Source organism: Bacillus rossius, chromosome 3, assembly GCF_032445375.1.
Source record: "Bacillus rossius redtenbacheri isolate Brsri chromosome 3, Brsri_v3, whole genome shotgun sequence".
Lineage (NCBI taxonomy): Eukaryota > Metazoa > Arthropoda > Insecta > Phasmatodea > Bacillidae > Bacillus > Bacillus rossius.
Genome location: NC_086332.1, coordinates 49,605,903 through 49,631,121, shown reverse-complemented (window position 1 = coordinate 49,631,121; position 25,219 = coordinate 49,605,903). Strand labels below are relative to the sequence as shown.

General features: G+C 40.2%; 1 protein-coding gene across 1 annotated transcript in view; it reads left to right on the top strand.

Annotated features, from left to right (window-relative positions):
- Positions 1-14,169: 14,169 nt before the first annotated feature.
- LOC134530652 (spondin-2-like) overlaps positions 14,170-25,219 on the top strand; it is a 58,899-nt gene continuing 47,849 nt past the window's right edge. Inside the window, exons 1-2 of the mRNA XM_063365685.1 lie at positions 14,170-14,311; positions 22,695-22,886. Coding sequence (XP_063221755.1) covers positions 14,185-14,311; positions 22,695-22,886 — 319 coding nt within the window. The 5' untranslated portion in view covers positions 14,170-14,184. The remainder of the gene's footprint in view (positions 14,312-22,694; positions 22,887-25,219) is intronic.

The window sequence follows — 25,219 nt, the reverse complement described above, 5'->3', positions numbered from 1 at the left end:
CTCAACTGAGATTTTGCATTAAAATATTTTATGTATCAGTTTGGAAGTGATTTGTGCAAGATTTTCGTGTCCATAAAAATGTGATATACATATAGGCCTATATAGATAAATAAATAAACATAAACATTTTAGTTGACGATGGTTTTGGGGTCCATGTACCATGAAAAGAAAAAAATATATAAATACTAGCTGCCCGACCCGGGTTCGCACGGTTGTATTAATGGGGGAAAAATGAGATCAAATCTCTTATTTACAGTTATAATAAATGAAATAAAATGAAAATTAATTAATTTTGACAAAAACTTTATACAATGCTTTGTAATGTACCGAAGAAAAAACGAATAGCACCGATGGTTTCCCGACTCTCGAGCACGCAACGTTGTCATGGAGACGAAGTACCCACTGTTTCCCGGGCTTAAATACCAATCAAAATTGATAATTAAGACCATTAATCGAAATAAAAACTATACTATATCTCAAGTTGAAAAAAATTACACATAAATGCCAATTTTCATCGAAATCGGTTGACTTGGTGAAGAGTTCACTGGAAACAAACATCAGGACACTGGATTTATATATATTAAGAATTTTCCGGAAGTCGCGCCACGGTAACGGCTACAATAGGTAGTCTTTCTTGGAAACCTACCTAAAAGAGGCGCGCCTAACTCGGTACAAGTGATGCAAGTGAAACTTGTTTGGCAACTGTTAGTATATAAACAAGAGAAAGATGCGCACCGGCGCTGCCCGACCCGGGAAGCCTACAACTCACGTTGTTTCGGTTCCCTGCAAGAATTTCCGAAGATTTCCGAAGTTTTGCGTTTTGGTATTAACGCCACTTCAGCCGCTAAATCAGAAGTTTCCAATGAAAACAAGCATGTTGTGACAGACCTAACCTAACCTAACCCTTCGATTTTTTTTTAATTTCAATTTTCCGAAGTTGCACGAACGTGGTAGGGAACCGAAACTACGTGAGTTGTATGTAGGCTTCCCGCCCGACCCCCGGCTCTGGGGTGCAGCGTCGCAGCGTCGCATCGTCCTGCGCGCCGTGTGCGCGTCTCGCTCGGTGAGGGGGGGGGGGAGGGGGGGGGGGGGGGGGGCTCGCTTGGAGCGAAGGATCGCAGTAGTGCCGGCCCTAGACTTTATGGAGACACTCCTCTGGAAAGATTTGAAAAAAAAAATTACCCTTTCGAGCAACAATATCAACCCAACATTTGATTTAAATTTCGACGATGGTTTTTCTAATTTATTTCAGGATATTCCGATATTATTTCCTGATAACATTATCCCCAGGTTGGTTTCATAAATACTTACGATGACGTTTCCGGTAGAATCGCGTCATTATATACATTATCATATAATACGAAATCGTTATTTGAAGCAGGTTCTGACCAGCACATTCAGTTTTAAGATGATAAAATGTTAATTTTCCTTTTTTCCCATCATTGTCCTTATTTTTGACGGAACACTAGACACACGTGTAAAACTGAGAAGCACCGCGCGTGGCCCCGGTAGTGGCGGGACCCGGGCAGATGCCTGGGTAGCCCTGTCCTGGGACCCACCCTGGAGCGCATTTACCTGCTACTTATTGTCGATGCTGAACCTGCAATTACACTTACACTTAAAAAAGAAGAAGCAAAACTGTAGATTTATGTCGTTGAATGTCACCGTCTCGAACTGTGATTGCCGTAGCTGGAGTCTTAACTTTGGAGGTTACTCTTCAATGGTAGCACTATTTCCTACTCAGGATGTTGTAAAATTCCATTGGTACATTTTGTATTAAAATTTTTTAAACAAATAAGATTTTTTAGGCTTAAAATATATTTATAAACAATTATGTGGTCAACTTTTCCATTAGTATTTATTATAGCTACAACATTACGGTACTTTCATATTGTTGCGGAGTTTGTCTGGCTATGGAACGGTCGAAGTCGAAAAGGCATAAAACCCTACTTAAAACACAATAAATATAAGCCCAAACCACCTTCCCATGCCCTTGCCTGGTGATGCCAAGTGTTAACTCTTTACATCACCAGACAAATAAAGTTAAAAAAATAAAATAAAAAGTTTCTCTTAAGGTTCGGTCTCACATAATGTTGATTTTTTTTTGTCCGTAATTTTAATTAGAGGCTGTTTATAGTATTTTAACTCTGTAGCTCCCTTGCATTTGTTCATCTGCCACAAATTTTTTCAACAGATGTTCTCTTAGTGTAAGGCTCAGACAAGACGCGATGCGACACGACGCGACACGGCGCAATGCCACACGATGCCTCGCGACAGCTTAGCGCCGTATTTTAGTTAATTTATTTCTTCCCACACTCTTGAAATTAAATTGCTGTTCTGATACTCCATCAAAGATGGATTATATAGAATAGGTTTTTCCTGTACTGAACATACTAATCGAACTCAATTCTGAGGAAAATTCAGTCAAAACAAAATACAATTGAATATTTACTTAAATTGAATTAACAATAGAAAACAGTATTTAAATAGGGAGCTATAAACACACTAACACATCCCTTTGTTAACAACTTATTTTTAAAAACGCGCATGCGCAGAAAGAACACTGCAGCAAACAGTTTGGAACAGTCATTCGCTGGAGTCGCCACGTGTCCGACCGCGATAGTTTAGCGGCGTCGTGTCGCGTCTGAACCTGCCTGCACTGCTCTTATGTAAACACACGGAATGCAGCTACTATCAGACCAAATGTCACATCGTGCCTCATTCTGTGAGCGCCCGACCTCGTGCCGGGGCTTGCCCAGGGGGAGGGACGGATGGGCATATATCCACCCACCTTCAATCCTATCATTCCCACATTCAAATGGAAAGAATTTATATATATATACTAGCTGCAGTACCCGGCTTTGCCCGGGCTGAACACCGGGTGATATATTGTCCGCGAGTTACAGAAAAATGGATAGCGATATGTCCAGTGTGTTGGACATTAAGAAATGACACATAATTACTGTTTGTGTATCTGTGACCTATGATTTTCTGTTTACCCATGGCGATCGGTTGAAAGGTTTAGAAGTTGATGCGCTACAGCGCCATCTAGCGGCGAGTTACAAAAAAATGGATAGCATAAAAACCTTCTTCATGATAAAAACACTTCGATGTGCCAACTTTCATGGCGATCGTTCAAACGGTGTAAGAGTTTATCGACGTCATACATACCAAAATCCAATTATATATATTCTTATATTTCGAAATTTTGGGGCTTTCACTTTTGCGGAAAGTGGATGTTCAGGACCTCGAATGGTTTGGAACACTCCATCTCGAAAGAAATGATATTTGAAATCCCTGAAATTTTCGAAATTTTGGGGCTTTGTCGAAAGAATGATATTTGAAATTTTTTTAAATTTTGGGGTTTTGACCCCTGAGGGGGGGGGGGTTTATGATGTTGAGGACCCCGAATAACTCGTAAACACTCCATATCGAAAAAGAATAGGTTTTTGGAAATTTTGGGAATTTTTTTAATTATTGGGTCTTTGACTCCTTGTGGGGGGAGTGTAGTTTGATGACCCCGAATGGCTCGGAAACACTCCAAATAGTAAAAAAGTATACTTAAATTTAAGAAATTTTTCGAAATTTTGGGGTTTTGCATTCCCCCAATCCCCTTACCACAAATTTGTTGGAGAACACGTCTTTCGGTAAACGTTCTGCCATCCCCCGGACACTTTAGTTAGTAATGACTTAATTTTAATACAATTTCCTCCAATTTTTAGAAATTTTGTGGCTTTCACTTTTGAGAAAAAAAAAGGGGGGGGTGGAGGTTCAGGACCTCGAATGGTTTGGAACACTCCATCTCGAAAGAAATGATATTCGAAATTCCTGAAATTTTTGAGATTTTGGGGCTTTGTCCCCAGAGGGGGAGGGGTGATTTTGAGGACCCTGAATGGCAGGGAAACACTAAAAATCGAAAGAGAATGATTTTTGAAATTTTCTAAATTTTGGGGCTTTGACCCATGAGAAGGGGGGGGGGGGGGGGGATGTTGAGGACCCCGAATGGCTCGTAAACACTCCAAACCGAAAGAGAATAGGTTTTCGAAAGTTTGGGAATTTTTTTTATTATTGTGTCTTTGACTCATTGTGGGGGGAAGGTAGTTTGAGGACCCCGAATGGCTCGGAAACACTCCAAATAGTAAAAAAGTATACTTAAATTTAAGAAATTTTTGAAATTTTTCGTAATTTTGGGGTTTTGCACTCCCCCCTCCCTCTCCCACAAAATTGGGTGCGAAGTCGACTTTGGGTAAAAGTTCCACCATGCCCCGGACACTTTAGTTCGTAATGACTTAATTTTAATACAATTTCCTCCAATTTTTCGAAATTTTGTGGCTTTCACTTTTGAGAAAGGGGGGGAGGGAGTGGTGGAGGTTCAGGATCTCGAATGTTTCGGAACACTCCATCTCGAAAGAATAGATATTTAAAATTCCTAATATTATCGAAATTTTGGGACTTTATCCCAGAGGGGGGCGGGGGTTTCGAGGACCCTGAATGGCTCGAAAACGCTTAAAATCGAAAGATAAAGATTTTTACAAAATTTTAAACTTTCGAAATTTTGGGGCTTTAACCACCTGGGGGGGGGGGGGGGGGGCATAGTCCTAAATGAAACAAAAAGTATAAATAACAACAAATTTGTCAAAAAAAATATTCAACTGGAATGACAATGTTAACATCCACCTGAAATTTAATAGATGTAGGTAGGTAAGAAATATATATATATATATATATATATATATATATATATATATATATATATATATATATATATATATATATATATATATATATGTGTGTGTGTGTGTGTGTGTGTGTGTATAAAAGAAAATAAATGAAATTAAAACATTAATAAATAAAATTATCTCACACTCAACCAAACATAATGTTTAATATGAAATAAAGGAAGATGGCAATTACACGTAACTATTCTAATTAATATAAAAAAAATCAACCTACCTGAAATAGTAAAATTCAAATTTTTCAACAATATATTACATAATTGATAAATAATTCTGGTCTTCGGTCTCAGTAGCCCTAAGACTCTTGACGCTCAGCAGATAAATTATAAACACTAAACCAAACTCCTTGCAAATAAGTAGGTACTGTAAAAAAAATAACAATATTGACAAATAGAAAATTAGTAGGCCCTACCAAACTATGAATAATTTTCGAAGAAATTTATAAGCTTAAGAATTTATATACCTACATAATATGAAACTTGAAACTATCCACACAATAAAAACCTAAGAATGTTAGTGTAACTAATTTTTTTTTATTTGTCATTATACCTAAAAATACGTATGTTTCCAAAATTAAACAAAGTATAAATAATGACCAATTTGACAAAAAAAAATGTACAACTGAAATGACATTGAAAACATACACGTGAAATTTAAAAGAATTATGAGTGCCCTAGGTATAGGTAGGGAGAAAAAATATATATTGAAATTAAATTTAAAAAATGGGTGCGTGGGTAAATATGTAGTGTACGGATTAGCGCCAAAAAAAATCGTACAAATCTGAAATAACTTTCATTATATGCTCTTTTACGTCCTCTTTTCATAACCGCCTGCGGAGATAAGAAATTCCAAATACTTTAGGAGATATCGAATTTTTTAATTTTAATATTTGGGCAATATTTGTTAAAAAAAAATTTAAAATTCCAAAAATACCTTTATTCTGTGCTCTTTAACTTCCTATTTTCATTAAACCCGGCGGAGATCAGAAATTCCAAATACTTTAGGAGATATGGAATTTTTTAATTTTCATGCTGTGCACTGATGCGGCGATTTGCGGGAAGCCTACCATTCACTCATCCTTCTGGACATACCCGAATACTCACGTTGGCAAGCCTTCTTTTCTTAAAATTAGCAAGAAGTAATTAAAAATACTTTAAAACATTGTGGATGGTTGGTTATATTAGGTAAGTATAGCTACATTAAAAAAACTGTAAAATCATTTTATGGTTGCTTAGCAAATAACTTTTTAATATGTAGCTATCCAGCGCTAGGAAACCGTTTACATGATTTCACAGTAGTTTTAATGTAGCTATCCAAACCAAATCAACCATCCACGATGTTTTAAAGTATTTATAATGTAGCTAACATAACCTAATTGACCATTAGTTTTCATGAGTTGCATATTTATTTACAATAAACAAAAATAAACCCGAAGAAACACGATCGGGCGTCTGCCTCTCGTCTGTTGAAAGAAGGCTTGCCAACGTGAGTATTTGGGTATGTCCAGAAGGATGAGTGAATCGTAGGCTTCCCGCGTTCACCATTGTTGCTTGTTTACAAGTATGATTTTTTTTTTTTTTTTTTTCGCGACGTAGTTGAACGACTACATCACGTAAAAAGAACATTGCGTGAGTTCCTACTGTTCATCCTTTTTCCCGGTTTGTTAGGTAAGGTCAGCTACATTATAAATACTTTAAAACTAAACAACCATTAAAATTAATTTTTATTATTTGTAATGTCCGTTCAGTTTCAAAGTATTTATACTGTAGCTGACCTGACCTAATCTACCTTTGTCCCGTTTTGTTAGGTCAGGTCAGTTACATTATAAATACTTAAAACTATACAAGTAAAATTAATTGATATTATTTTTAATTTCCGTTTATTTTGAAGTATTTATAATGTAACTAACTTTACCTAATGGAAAATTTCTGTTATTTAGGCATTCACGCACACACGGCAAAATATAAAATGGCGTCTGTTGAATGATTACATAGGGCTTGTATTGCAAAATAACGGCGATATCTCCAAAAGTAATTGGAATTTTTTATCTCCGCAGGCGGTTAATGAAAAGAGGACGTAATAGAGCATATAATGAAAGTTATTTTATATTTGTACGATTTTTTTTGGCGCTAATCCGTACACTACATATTTACCGGTGCGTGTACTTAGGTGCGCGCATAAGTTATAATTCTTTGGCATCATTAAAAAATAGTTTTTAATTGCATGCAAAAATATTGCGTGGAGTCCCTCCGCGCGGAAGAAGTGAAACTTCGTAATGTGGAAATGAAAATAGGAAGGGGTAGAAATTGATTTTTAGTGAAATCATATTGTATCAAATCAAACTAAAAAAATAAAGGAAATAAATTTGTAACGATTCATAGATAGAGAGAGAGACACCTATTAAATGTCTATAAAACTTACTTTTTTATGAGAGCAGATTCTCATGAAGTAAATCATGAAATCATTCAACGATAAAAGCTGTTTATTTAACTAAGCGGACGGGTTCGCCCCAAGGAGAAAATTGACGCGGCGAGACCTCGGGACATAGAGAAATGACACACACTCGCTATGTATGTGTTTAAAACATAATTTTTTTCTGCAATTTAAATTGTAATATACAAAAACGGTATTGAAAATTGAAACAAATATAACGACACTACAAACTGTCAAGATCTTTATTTTTTTCTTACTCTCTACTTAGTTCCTTACAATAGAAAAACGTAACGTAATGGCTTGAAAGCTATTGCTCGGCAGGCATAGAGGAATGACACTAACAGTTTGTATATCTATGACACACATTACATAAAATTAAGATATATTTTTTTAACCCGTTTAAAGATTATTTTTTTAGACAAAAGATAGCCTATGTCCATCCCCAGGATATAATCTATCTCCTTGCCAAATTTCATTACGATCCGTTCAGCCGTTCAGCCGGGAAAAGGTAACAAACAAACAGACATACAGACAGACAGACAGACAGACAGACAGAGTTACTTTCGCATTTATAATATTAGTATTGATTCTGCGTATCGCAAGTGGATAGTTTTAAAATATATGTGTAGCAAACAACAAGTTCAAGGGAGATATCGAGTTTAAATTTCAGAAAAATCCTCAAAATGTAATGAAGAAAAAGCTACAAAAAAAATCAAGGCTCAGGTACACAAACTATTTTTTTATTATTATTTTCTTGTCATTTTTACTATTTAAGGAATGTTCCAGCAAAATCATCACGATATCTCCCACGCATTTTGTGTTACGCGGACACTTATGTTAGCCAAATATTTGTTAGTGCTAACTCAAAAGCATTAAAAATTTCCGTAAGTCATGATAACGATGACCGCTCGCGTGACAGGCTGCAGCTGGAAAGTAGTGGAGCGACGTGGTGGTCGCGGCGAGCAGTGGCAGGCTGCAGCTGGCAAGTAGTGCAGTAACGTAGTGGTCGCGGCGAGCAGTGGCAGGCTGCAGCTGGCAAGTAGTGCAGCGACGTGGTGGTCGCGGCGAGCAGTGGCAGGCTGCAGCTGGCAAGTAGTGCAGTAACGTAGTGGTCGCGGCGAGCAGTGGCAGGCTTCAGCTGGCAAGTAGTGGAGCGACGTTGGGTCGCGGCGAGCAGTGGCAGGCTGCAGCTGGCAAGTAGTGCAGTGACGTGGTGGTCGCGGCGAGCAGTGGCAGGCTGCAGCTGGCAAGTAGTGCAGCGACGTGGTGGTCGCGGCGAGCAGTGGCAGGCTGCAGCTGGCAAGTAGTGCAGTAACGTAGTGGTCGCGGCGAGCAGTGGCAGGCTGCAGCTGGCAAGTAGTGGAGCGACGTTGGGTCGCGGCGAGCAGTGGCAGGCTGCAGCTGGCAAGTAGTGCAGTGACGTGGTGGTCGCGGCGAGCAGTGGCAGGCTGCAGCTGGCAAGTAGTGGAGCGACGTTGGGTCGCGGCGAGCAGTGGCAGGCTGCAGCTGGCAAGTAGTGCAGTGACGTGGTGGTCGCGGCGAGCAGTGGCAGGCTGCAGCTGGCAAGTAGTGCAGTAACGTAGTGGTCGCGGCGAGCAGTGGCAGGCTGCAGCTGGCAAGTAGTGGAGCGACGTTGGGTCGCGGCGAGCAGTGGCAGGCTGCAGCTGGCAAGTAGTGCAGTGACGTGGTGGTCGCGGCGAGCAGTGGCAGGCTGCAGCTGGCAAGTAGTGCAGCGACGTGGTGGTCGCGGCGAGCAGTGGCAGGCTGCAGCTGGCAAGTAGTGCAGTAACGTAGTGGTCGCGGCGAGCAGTGGCAGGCTGCAGCTGGCAAGTAGTGGAGCGACGTTGGGTCGCGGCGAGCAGTGGCAGGCTGCAGCTGGCAAGTAGTGCAGTGACGTGGTGGTCGCGGCGAGCAGTGGCAGGCTGCAGCTGGCAAGTAGTGGAGCGACGTTGGGTCGCGGCGAGCAGTGGCAGGCTGCAGCTGGCAAGTAGTGGAGCGACGTGGTGGTCGCGGCGAGCAGTGGCAGGCTGCAGCTGGCAAGTAGTGCAGTGACGTGGTGGTCGCGGCGAGCAGTGGCAGGCTGCAGCTGGCAAGTAGTGCAGCGACGTGGTGGTCGCGGCGAGCAGTGGCAGGCTGCAGCTGGCAAGTAGTGGAGCGACGTTGGGTCGCGGCGAGCAGTGGCAGGCTGCAGCTGGCAAGTAGTGGAGCGACGTGGTGGTCGCGGCGAGCAGTGGCAGGCTGCAGCTGGCAAGTAGTGCAGTGACGTGGTGGTCGCGGCGAGCAGTGGCAGGCTGCAGCTGGCAAGTAGTGCAGCGACGTGGTGGTCGCGGCGAGCAGTGGCAGGCTGCAGCTGGCAAGTAGTGGAGCGACGTGGTGGTCGCGGCGAGCAGTGGCAGGCTGCAGCTGGCAAGTAGTGCAGTGACTTGGAGGTCCCGGGAAAAATGTGAACTACCCAAGGTCAGACGGACCCCTCCCTCCGCCGTCATCCCTTCCGCCACACTGTCCCCTCCCTTTCCCTAGTCCGCCTCAATGGTCGAAGCGCGTCATGTCGCGGGTGGGACGGCAAGTAGAGTTGTCACCATAAGTCACGACACAGTGCGCGGATACGTATAGCTGTTCAAGTATTTCACGGATCCTTTGAAAGCGGAGCAAGGTTTCGAAGCGTGCGTGACTGTAATAGGTATAACGTGTTATTTTTGAAAGATTTGTGCAATGGGAGTGCATGACTTGATGTAAGCTTTTGGACATACGCCATTGCTTAGCACATTTATGTCTGTAGAAGAAAACTACAAAAAAACACAAATGACAAAAAACAAAAATTAAGCAAAAAATTGCTGTTGTCAGGATTTAACGCCACACAATACTCCACAACAGGAATATGGTCAGCAAACTAAGAAAAACAAAGAAAAATGGACTAACAGAACGAAAAAAAAACCACAAATGATGACAGCACAAAAATACCGAACCCAAAAAATTCAGCACAACAGTTGAAACGAGACAGAAACACAGCAAAACGAAAAGACGAAACAAACACAATAGTTTTCCAAAAAATAATAAACAAAAGAGAAACGAAAAAAAAAACACAAATGATGACAGCACAAAATATTGAACCCAAAACAATTCAGCACAACAGTCAAAATGAGACAAAAACACGACCAAACGAAAAGATGAAACAAACATAACAGTTTTCTACACAGAAACTAGCAACGTTTCGGGAACTGCTATCTGCTCCCGTCCTCAGGCAGAGACGCACATGGTAAGGAAGCACAGGTGCGTCTCTGCCTGAGGACGGGAGCAGATAGCAGTTCCCGAAACGTTGCTAGTTTCTGTTTAGAAAACTGTTGTGTTTGTTTCATCTTTTCGTTTGGTCGTGTTTTTGTCTCATTTTGACTGTTGTGCTGAATTGTTTTGGGTTCAATATTTTGTGCTGTCATCATTTGTGGTTTTTTTTCGTTTCTCTTTTGTTTATTATTTTTTGGAAAACTATTGTGTTTGTTTCGTCTTTTCATTTTGCTGTGTTTCTGTCTCGTTTCAACTGTTGTGCTGAATTTTTTGGGTTGGGTATTTTTGTGCTGTCATCATTTGTGGGTTTTTTTCCGTTCTGTTAGTCCATTTTTCTTTGTTTTTCTTTGTTTGTTGACCATATTCCTGTTGTGGAGTATTGTGTGGCGTTAAATCCTGACAACAGCAATTTTTTGCTTAATTTGTGTTTTTTGTCATTTGTGTTTTTTGTAGTTTTCTTCTACAGACATACATGTGCTAAGCAATGGCGTATGTCCAAAAGCTTACATCAAGTCAATATAACGTGTATTGACAAATGACATCGGGCAGTACAACAAAACAAAAAACTATACATAGCCAGTTACATAGCCGGTTACTTTTCCAGATGGGTGCAAGACAAGCTTATTCCAAATCTGCCTGCTAATTCGTTGGTTGTAATGGATAATGCCCCTTATCATTCCGTCCAGTTAAATAAGCCACCAACAGCCGGTACAAGAAAACAAGATATCATCCAATGGTTACAGAACAACAACATTCCGCATGACAATGATATGACAAAATGTGAACTCCTCCAGCTCGTTCGTGGTCGACGTCCATCTCCCAGGTTTTGCATAGATGAGATGTTAGAATAACATGGGCATGAAGTAATAAGATTACCACCATACCACTGTGAGCTTAATGCCATTATGTATGGAACATTGTGAAATCACGTGTTGCTGAAAAAAATGTCGCTCAATCATCACGTACCATTGAAAACATCACAACAGAAGCAATCAATAGCGTCACCAAAGAAGAATGGCAAAATGCTATTTTACATGTAAAACATACAAAAGCAGAGTACTGGGCAGGTGACTGTCTAATAGAGCACGAAATTGAGAAAATTGTTGTTAACTTTGGCGAGTCCAGCTCAGACAGTGAATGGGACTTTTCGGACAACAGCAGCACATATTCCAATGGTAACATATCAGGAATTGAAGAACTAAATGGCTGAGTGGGCGTTTGTTACGTGCACTATGCACGAAACTGTGATGAAATGTTTCTTGCATTTTTTTCATTAATTAATCACACAAACAATATTTTCTTTGATTATAGGCATATGTATACCGACATGTATGTTAAATATGGTGCTAAGTAAGGAAATTTATATAACACAAACGGTACGATGTGATGCTGTGACACACTTTGGTACACACTGTGACATCTTCGTAGACACTGTGTTTCGCTGTTTCATACAACTGTACCTTCACCTTATCACAACATTTCTTACTGCACGACTGCGCTTCATGGCCATCGTTGCGTACACTTATGAACGCATGTGTGTACTCCTTGCTTCCACAGCTAACGGTATTCCCCTACTGCCAACCTCTCCTCATTCCCCACCCCTCTCTCACTGCGACACTAGCGCTTCCGTCACTCCCCTCCTCGGGATCACAGTTGGCTTGGGCGTGTAGTACATATAATATATAAATATTATATGTATAAATGGATGTTGGTATAAATGAGACTGATAAACTCAGACACCGTTTGACCGATCGCCATGAAAGTTGGCACATCGAAGTGTTTTTTTTTTCATGGAGAAGGTTTTTATGCTATCCATTTTTTATTACTCACCACTATATGGCGCTGCAGCGTATGAACTTCTAAAGCGTTCAACCGATCGCCATTTGTAAATTCTTTTTTATAACAGAAAATCATAGGCCATAGACATACAAACAGTAATTGTATGTCATTTCTCTATGTCCACCACATTGTTATATAGCGCTATACATTTTGCTTTAACTCGCGGACATCCTGGGTTCAGCCCGGGCATAGCCGGGTACTTCAGATAATAGATTGTATTTTGATATAAGGACTTCTGGAAAACAGTGTGCCGCGTATATAGAAGGTCTCAGATCCTCATGCTCAAATTCTGAAAATCAATTGAGAATTTAAAAGAAACAAAGAAATTCCATCTAGTAAATTTTCTAAAAATCCTTCGTACAGAAGATACTTCCCATTTTGTGTAATTCCAACTTTTAACTACCCTACTGTATAAAAACAGCTTTAATTTAAGAAATGCTTAAGCTACAACATATTGAATTAAACCATTTGAAAGAGCGTTATTAATAATTTTCAGAGTGGTTGACAACAAAATGAAAGAGCGCTATCGTGGTAAGTTTAACATGAATATAAACAAGAAAATGAAAACCTTAAATAATTGTAATGACTAGGAAATAAATACCTAAAATTAAAGTAGTGACAAGGAGTTGAAACAACTAAAAACAGCTCACACGAGACCGAGGAACAAACAGCACACGCGAGGCCGAGGAACGGAGACACGGATACCGTCGGCCGGGCATCTACGGAAGAAGCGCGACGGATCAGCTCGCATGACGTCATCACTCGCTCCCCCCTCCACAAAACGGGCGCGTGAAGTCACGGAGCGGCGCGCGCGTCACTGTGACGTCACGTCACACGAAGCCGCGCTACAGCCGGCCGAGACTCGGGCGGTTCCGTCACAGCTGAAGAAGGTGCTGCCAGTCGCAAGAATGATGTTCGTCCACAGGAACAACGGCGGGCAGACAAAATATCGTGCGCATAGCCATCACGAAGACAAACCGGGTTTATTATTTTAGACGTGACCTAAGCACCAGAAGTTGCAAATGTTGTGCTTTCAGATCATAGGGTTTAGAGTTGTTATTCCCTGTAAGCGGAGGACATCTCCCCTTAGCGCTGTCCCTAGATGTCAACTAACGACAAACTGTTTGCGTGACTAATACACGCGGACTTCATCTTTGACCACAATCGAAAACTTCACTTGTTCTAACACATGACTGATTTTGCGCTGGCATATTGGATGGCCAAGTAGTTTCCGATTGTGTAGTTTTGTAATAATTTTGAAATGACATTAATTTTAAAAAATGAAATCTCTAAATGTGTTAAATTTGTTAAGACTACACACTTTCAATTAAAAATAATAATAAATCTGCCAAGGCATTCTCTAACTAGCAGATAATATTTCGCTCTAAGTCGTAAATGATTTATTACAAAACTTAACCGACCGTTCGCCTGTATTCTGACGCAGAATCATATACATGTTAAAACATTCCTGAGGTCTCGTCAAAAAATTAACCTGTTTTAGAGTTTTGACATGTTTACACCTTTGTACTTATCTTCTACTTTCGCCAACTTACTCAGCGATCGTGTAGGGTTATCTCTGAGATGCGATCGAGTTAACGCAATGCATATTTTGGACACGGGAAAACTAATTAATTTAAAATCCAAACAAGTCTATCCGATTAAGTTTTCTCGAGCGGTTTTATAGTTTGTCTTCGGTAGCAAAACGACCAAGATTTAGTTCCGGGAGAATGAGGAAAGGAAGTTGTAATTAGTCGGAGAAAAGGGGGATTTAAGCGACTGAGCGAGCGAAACTGGTGCGAACCGTTATTTGTTGGAGGTGGGACGGGTGTGGGATCTCCAATGCTGGAGTTGCGCTCCCCCTTCCCCCCCTCCACCTCCGGGCGTGCGTGTCGCCATGGCGACGGGCGGAGTGCGGCCCAATAAGAGGCGGTCCCCGGCGGCGCAGCGGCTCAGTCAAGTGCCGGGACGACAAGCTGGAGTGACTGTTTCTCCCGGGATAAACACTGCATCTGTGCGTACAGGTACGTCATTCGCTCATTCGCTCCTCGCTTCTCCGCTAGAGCACAGTAGCATCCCCCCCCCTTATCAGGATAATGCACGGATGGCGAACCAGCGGTGGCACGCGACAAAATAATTCGTGCACGCCGATAATTAAAGAATCTGTGTGTGTACTTTATTGCTAAAAGTAACAAAGTTCGAGCCTAATACAAGATATTTAGCATCTAATTTTCAACAGCAGAAATCACACTAACCTTTTCTTTTATTTAAATAAACTTAAAATGGAAAAAATTTCGAATTGCAAATAGTTTTTTTAAAGTTAATAGGATCTAGTTTTATTTTTATTCATTATTATTACCACTAAGTCAAGATTCTATGATGGCATGTCATAGATACTTTTTTTTTTTTTTTTCGTGAAACATGGTACGTTCACCAATAGAGGTTCGCCATCCCTGGCATAGTGCATGCGCATCAGTACCATCTGATCACGGCTTGCTCCGAGCACCTGTCAGTGCAGTTAGTAAGTAAATCATCCCCAGATCTCTGTCATACAATAAGTAAAGTAATGCCTATCACAACATCTTCATACGGATATCATCCGACGATTAAATGTTAAAAAAAATCATGAATTTACGTTGACTGAACTAAAAGAAATTAGGATATTCTCTGGGTGTAATATAGAGAGAAAAGTAGATAACTTTTTGATAAGATACTGTTCTTAGTATCGCAGTGCTGATAACACGTTTAATTCATTGTTTGCTTTTGTTTATATGGTACGATTGCGTGGAATTTTATCAGGGATGTTCGTGTGGTATATAAAATTCTGCCGAATATTAGACCTGTAGATTCGCTCACAGTAACTGCGATTACAACGTTTCTGCCACTACACTGGAAAAAAAATGTTCTAGGGAACCAAACAAACAAACACACACCAACACACACACACCAATACACACACACCTACACACACACACCTACACACACACACCTACACACACACACCTACACACACACACCTACACACACACACCTACACACACACACCTACACACACACATATATATACTGTTAATATAGGTATAGCTATCTGATGGGGTGTTGATATCATGCAACTGTTCCTAAAACACACATAACTGTAATAAGCTGTGGTTTAGAAGGTGGCTTGTACGGTTTACCTATTACATTACTGTGCAGTTGTCTTTTCTCTGCGCATATTTTTTTATTGTTTTTTTTTGTAATACTTCCTTAAAATTCTCCATCTACTGAATGGCGTATGAAATTAGAAAAAAAAATCTTTGGTACACGTTATCCCTTCCGAGGGGCTTCCCATCCGAACTACGGAATAACTCAATCTATGAGCACCGACTGTGTAACAAGTGATTCAGAGCTCGTTATAAATTTGTACTTACAAGCCACACGTAGTCTGCGTACGCCCGTCTGAAAGATAAAACACCGGTATTCCGTGTTACCATTTAAATTCACACGCAACGCGCGTGCGTACGGGGGATAGTATCTCACTTTCACTGTCACGTACCTACGTGCGCACGGAAATCTTGCATGCACTTATACTGATTAATAAAGTGCCCTACATCTTATTTTACATTATCACCCTTTTCACACAATAAAACCGAAAGAGTAGTCGACTAATTTAAATTTATTTTAAAAAGACTATTCAGTTTTAAGTTTTTAATAAATATAGGTTGTTTAGAAATATTTGAAAGTTTTTAAATTGTGGAGTTTGTTTCTTTGATAGTTAATACTCGAATAATATTCAAATTTAATATATTTAAACATTTTTGGTAAACTTCGATATTTAGCCTATTTTAACGTACCAAATGTTACGCAATATTTAATTTATAGAATCAAATTCTATCTATTTTCGTGCTGATATGAAGGCATAAATGGGAGCTACGTATGTACGGTAGTTGGAGGTTGTGAATCCACCTAAATGTTGAAGGATTTGGTCAAATTATTCTGTAACCCCGAGCTACATCATTGATCTATGCATTGGCTACGTCAAACTTAGCATTTCCATTTAGTTTAGTACAAAGACAAGTGCCTGTTGTTCTCTTCTCCTGCGTTGGTAGGCAACTGGACATTCACACGTGCAGTCGGTGGTTGCATACTTGACCCCTGCCGGTCGCCAGATTTTTTTACACGCATTGTCCATGTGTCAGCTCGGGAGTTGCTGTCGTGACTCAGACACACACAGAGAGTGGGTTGGGACTTCCGACATTGTGTTGGCGTGGAGAATTATTTAGGGAATGAATGAGATGTGGCCCAACACATCTTCGTAGTCATTCACCGCCCCCCCTGTAGTTGGCAACTGTTTTGCAATTAAATTAAGAAATTAAAACCATATTTTATGTTTCATTAATCTAAAGACTTATTGACACGTCCCATCTTTTCTTGTGCCTTTTATCTGTATTTTCCCCCCTCTTTACGCAACATTAATCCGTAACCTTTCGTCCATGTCCTTTTTTAAAAGACTGTTATCTGCACCGATCCATCCTCTTTTTTCTAGGCCATTCATTCGATAACCTATTGGCATTGCAGTACACTTTTTAGAGGCCTGTGCTGTGTGTAAGCAATAAGAGTTTTGTGTATACCATAGCTGGTAATCTACGTACATATACTTGTCTTAATTTATGCAGCTTGCTTTATGCATGCGTCCTATTTTAAAGCGTTATTCATGTTGTATTATATTGTCATGTGCAATCTTTATCAGGTTCCTTTTATCTGATTCTTGTCCATATTTACTCATTTTATAGTAATATCTTGTGATATACCTTATTCTATGCTTTCCTTTCCCAACGCGATTATTTTTATAAAAGTTATTCACTACGTGAGCATAGATCGGATAGTGTCTAAACACGAGGTAAATTAATTTTAGTCTTCTGCGCATATGCTCACCACTGGATTGAGAATGGTCGTTAGAACTTTCAATCATCTAACAACGTGCATTTGTTTACATTGTAAACTCCATCAGACCAAGGCTTTCGGTAACACTGTTGTTTGTGGATTTGAAGTCCAACAACATCATATTTTAACACACTAGTCACGGACTATCTGACTGAGCTTTGACACACGGTCTTGTGAATTGCGAAGTGCTACAAGGTTGTTCCAGGATGTTCCTAATAGTTTTATACGTCTGTCGGTAGACAAAGCCGCTAAATGTTGGGGCCACTGAATTTTTGCCACCACGCAGCCCGCGTGCGCACTATATACCCGTGCACTCTACAACATGCGTGCACTCTTCATCCCGTTCAATCTTCACCCCTTGCACTCTACACACTGTGCTAATGCGGACGTTGTCGTGAGCTGGTGTTTTTTCCTCTAATTCCCCAAATTTTTCAACTTCGTTTTTCTTATAAATTTAAGGCTATTATAATACATAAAATTAATAATGTAAAATTTCATTCTCGACGTGGATTGTAAAGCTCGCAACCTGTTCGCACTTTCTTCAACCACATTTATATACGAACCAATTGGCCTAACTTTGTTGCAATAGTTTTACGTTTATATTTCCACAGCCACATTTTCACGCGGCATTCATTCCGTCAATGCTCGAGTCTCATCTCATGGACCATCATCGTATGTAATGAACCCGGCGACCACAAGACAGTAAACCCTCTTTCATTCATTCTTTCACACGAAGACTCTCAAGATCACGGTCCTATGGGAAACAGGGGAATTAGTCAGCAATGGCATACGATACACTCGAAAACTTAATCGCTGAACTCATTTTTACTCACTGGTAAATCATTGGTTTTCACCATAAATCTGTGCTTAACGCGTAAGATCGGTGAAATTGAACCACTGCAGTAAACCTTTTTGAATCCTCTGATTCAAGTGAAGCAGTTTGCGACAAACATTTACAGTACAATTCCGCTGATGTAATCTCGACGAGTGTGAGGAACCAGCCACATTTCTTAAATTAAAGCGGTTTTTATACAGTAGGGTAGTTAAAAGTTGGAAATACACAAAATGGGCAAAATCTTCTGTACGAAAGATTTTTAGAAAATTTACTACATGGATTTTTTTTTGTTTCTTTGAAATTCTCAATTGATTTCCAGAATTTGAGCATAAGGATCTGAGACCTTCTATATACGCGGCACACTGTTTTCCAGAAGTCCTTATAACAATTGTAACCCTTCTTCCTCCTTAATTGGAAGAGGGGTTGCGTCCCCGACTCACTCTGGGCGCGAAGGGAAAAAATAAATATTAAAACCAGGCATAAAAAGCTAAACAATATAAATTCCCCACACCACAGCCCAGGGGTCAGGCCAAAAAAATTCAAAGGATATAATAGTAGAGTAACCATTAAACAAACAAGAGGCAAGACTTTGGACGTATGTTATTAAAAAATAGAAATTTGCAAAAATAATTTTTACTATACATAACCATACAAGCTTAGTTACAAAAGCTGACGTTAATAATGGCAGCATCTTATCCCCATTTGCGATACTAACAATAACCTTTAAAAAATCGTAAAAATATAAATACTGATAACAACAAGTATAAAAATATATAAGGGCGTGAGGCGTGGCCACTATAAAATATCAAAATATACTGACTGCCCTAATACCAAAAATCAAACAAGACAATCAATACAAATATATAAAAAATCTACAAAAATAATACTGAAGTACAAACAAATTATTTAAATAAAGTTCTTAAACTCTCAATCAACGGTGTAGTCTTTCTTCAGATGTTCGTTGCTAAAGACTTGCCAAAAAAAACAAAGTTAATATCCTAGGCGTGCGCTGGCTTCCTGACCTTCCTCACCAACTCCAGAGTCTAATGCCACGCCGGGCCATTGGTACGAATTCACAAAGGCGTGAACGATGATCAAAAAAAAATTATCTTATTTTTAAGGGAAATGTAGCAAAAACTCTTCACGTAACATAACTATGTTACCACAGAAGTATTTATCATATACTTCAAACAAAGTCTTACTTCTTTATTAACTTGCCAATGATTTTATAAAAACGTAGAATGGCCGCACCAACCAACATCAGGCTGCGCATGTAGTCCAATACCGATCGCATACATTTAATAATACTGCACAAGCTGATATATTAGCTAAATGCAACTTTAAGTATGCAAATTCCGAAGACAAAGTCTCAAAAGCAAATTGCAAAATGTTCGTTTCTTCCAAACTTATACTTTTATTACAAATACAGGCAAACGGGCGACCTTATTAAAAAATCCCACACTGGAACAACGTGTGAAACAAATGGGCCTCTTCACCAAACAGGCTAATAAAAGTTCCGTCCAAATAAAATTTAGTATGGGAAAATACACAGTTCACTAGGTTTGCCAAAAACCAGTGCAGCACCACGAGGGTAAAAATCAAAATCGCGGCCTCTCTTTACCTTGATTTCTTCTGTACCACAGGGCAATCCATTTGCCCTGTCACCCATCGTGGAGCCTCCAACCCAATACTCTTCGTCGCCCGTTGCCGTCCGGCATACCAGTCCGCGCCGTCACATGGCTCTGTCCTCGACGGTCGCTCGGCACGAACTCCCCCGCCGGCCCAGCTGATTTTTTCTTCCCGGCAAGCCGAATGTCTGACGTCATCAGCCAACCGCCGGGCGCTCACCAAGTGGTATTTACGTGAAACACAATCGATATTCTTAAACTCATAATCGATAGCTACCAAACGGCGTATAACTAATTAACAGAAACAAATATAATTGAAAAAAATTTACAGATAAATTAACATTAATTAAAAAAGGCGTAAAAATACGTGAAATAAAAAACCATATAAAACTAGAGACCAGCAACAAAAATAAATTACAAGTAAAAATGTGGCCCTGCCGGCCACAACCTCCGCCTTGAACAAAAAAAAAAATTTAAACAGCAACCTTAAAAAACTAAAACGTCAAAAAAAAAACCTTGGACTTGGTGACAAAGTATTCTCAAAAACTTCTAATCCAACAAACCAGCCCAAACTCAAACAAACAAACCTGCAACAAGGAAAACTTGCCTCCAAAGCCTCAGTCAAAATTTCAACGCTCAAAAAAAAAAAAAAAAAAAAAAAAACAAGAGAAGGATTTTCCAACAAGTAACGGAAAAGACAAACTAAACTCACAAACCGAACAAACGGGATCTAAGTATGCCAAAACAAACAAACAAGCTCCAAAGTCAAGTCCGAAAAGTATTAGACAAAACCTTCTCTCTCAAAATAATCAATAACTAAAGGTTGCAAACTAAAGCAAAGAACTATAAAAACAATAACCTCACAGGAAAAAAATCAAAACCATCACTGGAAATCTAAAAGACCACTAAAATTCCTGGTGCTGATCCTGCTCCCGCAGCTTGCAAATTAGCGTAAACCTGTTCTTTGGGAAGTTTATAAATCCAAGAAACTGCCATTATTAAAAAAATCAAAAAAGTCAGCAAAATCGCAAAAGTCCAAAGTCTCTGCCTAGCAGAGTGGCGCAGGTTGTAACCCTTCTTCCTCCTTAATTGGAAGAGGGGTTGCGTCCCCGACTCACTCTGGGCGCGAAGGGAAAAAATAAATATTAAAACCAGGCATAAAAAGCTAAACAATATAAATTCCCCACACCACAGCCCAGGGGTCAGGCCAAAAAAATTCAAAGGATATAATAGTAGAGTAACCATTAAACAAACAAGAGGCAAGACTTTGGACGTATGTTATTAAAAAATAGAAATTTGCAAAAATAATTTTTACTATACATAACCATACAAGCTTAGTTACAAAAGCTGACGTTAATAATGGCAGCATCTTATCCCCATTTGCGATACTAACAATAACCTTTAAAAAATCGTAAAAATATAAATACTGATAACAACAAGTATAAAAATATATAAGGGCGTGAGGCGTGGCCACTATAAAATATCAAAATATACTGACTGCCCTAATACCAAAAATCAAACAAGACAATCAATACAAATATATAAAAAATCTACAAAAATAATACTGAAGTACAAACAAATTATTTAAATAAAGTTCTTAAACTCTCAATCAACGGTGTAGTCTTTCTTCAGATGTTCGTTGCTAAAGACTTGCCAAAAAAAACAAAGTTAATATCCTAGGCGTGCGCTGGCTTCCTGACCTTCCTCACCAACTCCAGAGTCTAATGCCACGCCGGGCCATTGGTACGAATTCACAAAGGCGTGAACGATGATCAAAAAAAAATTATCTTATTTTTAAGGGAAATGTAGCAAAAACTCTTCACGTAACATAACTATGTTACCACAGAAGTATTTATCATATACTTCAAACAAAGTCTTACTTCTTTATTAACTTGCCAATGATTTTATAAAAACGTAGAATGGCCGCACCAACCAACATCAGGCTGCGCATGTAGTCCAATACCGATCGCATACATTTAATAATACTGCACAAGCTGATATATTAGCTAAATGCAACTTTAAGTATGCAAATTCCGAAGACAAAGTCTCAAAAGCAAATTGCAAAATGTTCGTTTCTTCCAAACTTATACTTTTATTACAAATACAGGCAAACGGGCGACCTTATTAAAAAATCCCACACTGGAACAACGTGTGAAACAAATGGGCCTCTTCACCAAACAGGCTAATAAAAGTTCCGTCCAAATAAAATTTAGTATGGGAAAATACACAGTTCACTAGGTTTGCCAAAAACCAGTGCAGCACCACGAGGGTAAAAATCAAAATCGCGGCCTCTCTTTACCTTGATTTCTTCTGTACCACAGGGCAATCCATTTGCCCTGTCACCCATCGTGGAGCCTCCAACCCAATACTCTTCGTCGCCCGTTGCCGTCCGGCATACCAGTCCGCGCCGTCACATGGCTCTGTCCTCGACGGTCGCTCGGCACGAACTCCCCCGCCGGCCCAGCTGATTTTTTCTTCCCGGCAAGCCGAATGTCTGACGTCATCAGCCAACCGCCGGGCGCTCACCAAGTGGTATTTACGTGAAACACAATCGATATTCTTAAACTCATAATCGATAGCTACCAAACGGCGTATAACTAATTAACAGAAACAAATATAATTGAAAAAAATTTACAGATAAATTAACATTAATTAAAAAAGGCGTAAAAATACGTGAAATAAAAAACCATATAAAACTAGAGACCAGCAACAAAAATAAATTACAAGTAAAAATGTGGCCCTGCCGGCCACACAATATATAATCTATTATCTGAAGTACCCGGCTATGCCCGGGCTGAACCCATGATGTCCGCGATTTAAAGCAAGATTTATAGCGCTATATAACAATGTGGTGGACATAGAGAAATGACGCTGTTTGTATTTCTATGGCCTATGATTATCTGTTATAAAAATGAATTTACACATGGCGATCGGTTGAACGCGCTGCAGCGCCATCTCGTGGAAAGGATGCCGCGGCGAACGCTAGGGCTGAGCTGAGCAGGCGACGGCTGGGGTCCGCAGGTAGCATGAGGCTGCTGCTGCTGCTGCTGCTGGCGTGCGGCGCGGCACGCGGACTGCTGCCCGGCACGGACAAGTGCACGGCGGACCGCCTGGTCACGTACCGCCTCGTGCTGGACACGCACTGGACCCGCGAGCTGTTCCCCAAGCAGTACCCGGAGACCAGGCCGCCCGCGCAGTGGTCCAAGCTGGTCGGTGAGTGCCCTCTACAGCCGGCCCTTTGTTTCAGCACTTATATGACGCCACACTGTTTCCAGTTATCAAGGTATCTTCGCAAATTTACGGGTACTAAGTTTACTGACTTTGAACATGAATCCACGAAAACAATCATAGTATCCTATCAAAACATTAAACAAAAAAATTGGTTGTCTGTAAAGTCGGTTTACGGACGATAGTTTAAAGTGACAACGTCATAACAAAACATTAATGAAATGATTGCATACTTTTATGAATAAAATTGAATAATTTCTATGGAATTATCACTATTTTGTATGAATACAAAAGAGTGAAATGAAATCTACAATTTAATTGATAAATTTACTTTTATTTGCACTCATTAATGCAAATATGTTTATTAATTTAACAAAGAGATAATTTTAACCATAACTTTTACACATGTTTGCTATTTAACTTCTTCCAATCTGTGTTATTCTATTAAGGATAGGACGGTGATAGGAAAAGTAGGAAACGAATGGGAGTGTTTCAAGTTTAATGTGTCTCGAAAAAGTCAAATTGATGGTTGTTCCAATCGAGTGGAAGAGAGAGAGAGATGCGGCGCAAGCGTAGAATGAGCGTAACGGGACACAGCGTAGTGGGAAAATGTGCGTTACGGGACACTTTTTCGTGCGTGCAGCCGGCGTTCATCGATTTATTAAACGTTTCACGTCAAAAACTTGTTAAGACTCATACAAAAACGCTCTTATTTTTTCTACAGAACTCGGAAGTCGAAATACTGCGTGAAAAGGGAACAAAAGTCGATGAACGCGAAATGTGTCACAAAGATGGCGGACCCACGTGTAGCAACATAAACACGAATATAGTCACTTTCGTAAACATTATATGACATACCAAACGTAGTGGAGTGCCAAATGAAACTACGTTAAATGTCGTGCCCCCCGAGTTTCGTATTATAATTTTATTTTCAACATGAACAACATGAGAACACGCGAATTCGCTCGTTATCGAGTTTAGATGTTTACTCGTCACTAGCAGGTACTGAAAGACTCGCTGACAATTTTTTTTCTAGGTACAATGTTGCCAAATACACCTTGTTCGACGCTTGCATACAGGTAACTGTATTTCCGAGCGTGGCGGAAGATGCAGGAAGTAGATTTTAAAAGGCGCTTGGAATTATTCATTTAAGCGTGTAAGGAATTTCGTTTCTCAATGATAAAGCTGTTTCTACCGTGTCAATATGGAAAAAAAAAGGGGGGGGGGGGGCACATCTCGATTCTTTCGCCTCTAGGATGACACTGCGTTCCTGCGTGGTATGCATTGATTTACTGCTCTCGTGATGTGCAACTCTGCTGGTCGTAGCTCGAGAGCGCGCGGACGTGCGGCGAAGTGGCTGCCCGGTTCCTCGTGTCCGCTGTCACGTGACCAGACCGCACCGCATCCTCTGGTCGTCGCTCGACACAGTCCACTCACTTCCTTCGTCGTGAGCGACCGTCTGTTCCACTCTTAGACTGCAGTACACAGGACACGGCGGACACTGTGACCAGATTGAGAATACCCTGCTTGTTCACATTAAAAGTCATATTTCGTATACCTTCGTTTGTCCTAAAATGTTTTAATAGTTTTTTTATAATTCCATTCATTGATTTTTCTAAGACCATAAAATAGTATGTACTGACAGTATTATTACTGTAGTCAATATGACAGAAAAAGTCATGAATATCTAAACATCAATTATTATTTATTAAGATAAACTATTTGTAACAGTCAGTCACTATTAATAAAAAGGCATTCCATGAAAGTATGCGCAATGTTGTAAAGAACCAAACTTCTTAAAATTAAATCATATAAACAAAATGTTAAGACACACGGTTGAAACCAAGATGGTGTCTATTATTTACATCTCCTTAGAAATAAAAAAAAATGGAAATTATCAGATGACGCTCTTGATTAAATACATCAGTAAAATGTATTTCCTCACCTCTCATTCCAAATTTTACCGTACAAAATACCACTTTTTTCCGACACATAAAACAAATTTTCATAACATTACAAAGTTGTGTCTGGAACTTTTGCGCTCTGTGGCGTGCATCTGGCAACAGAGCACGCCGAAACAAGGACAGCGTTAATGGCGGAAATCGTGCATCGGAAAGAGAAAGTCAATGGCCAAGGATGAGATGCGCTACAGCACTGTGACAGGCCCGGGTTCCTGATGGAGTGGCGGAGATGTTGCAACAGCGCGGGAAACCACAGCAGACCCTCGTCCCAACTATACTGCCACATGTTAAGCAGAGGTGCCCCCCCCCCCCCCAAACACTATGACTCCCCCCCCCCCCCCCCCCCGAAATTTTTTA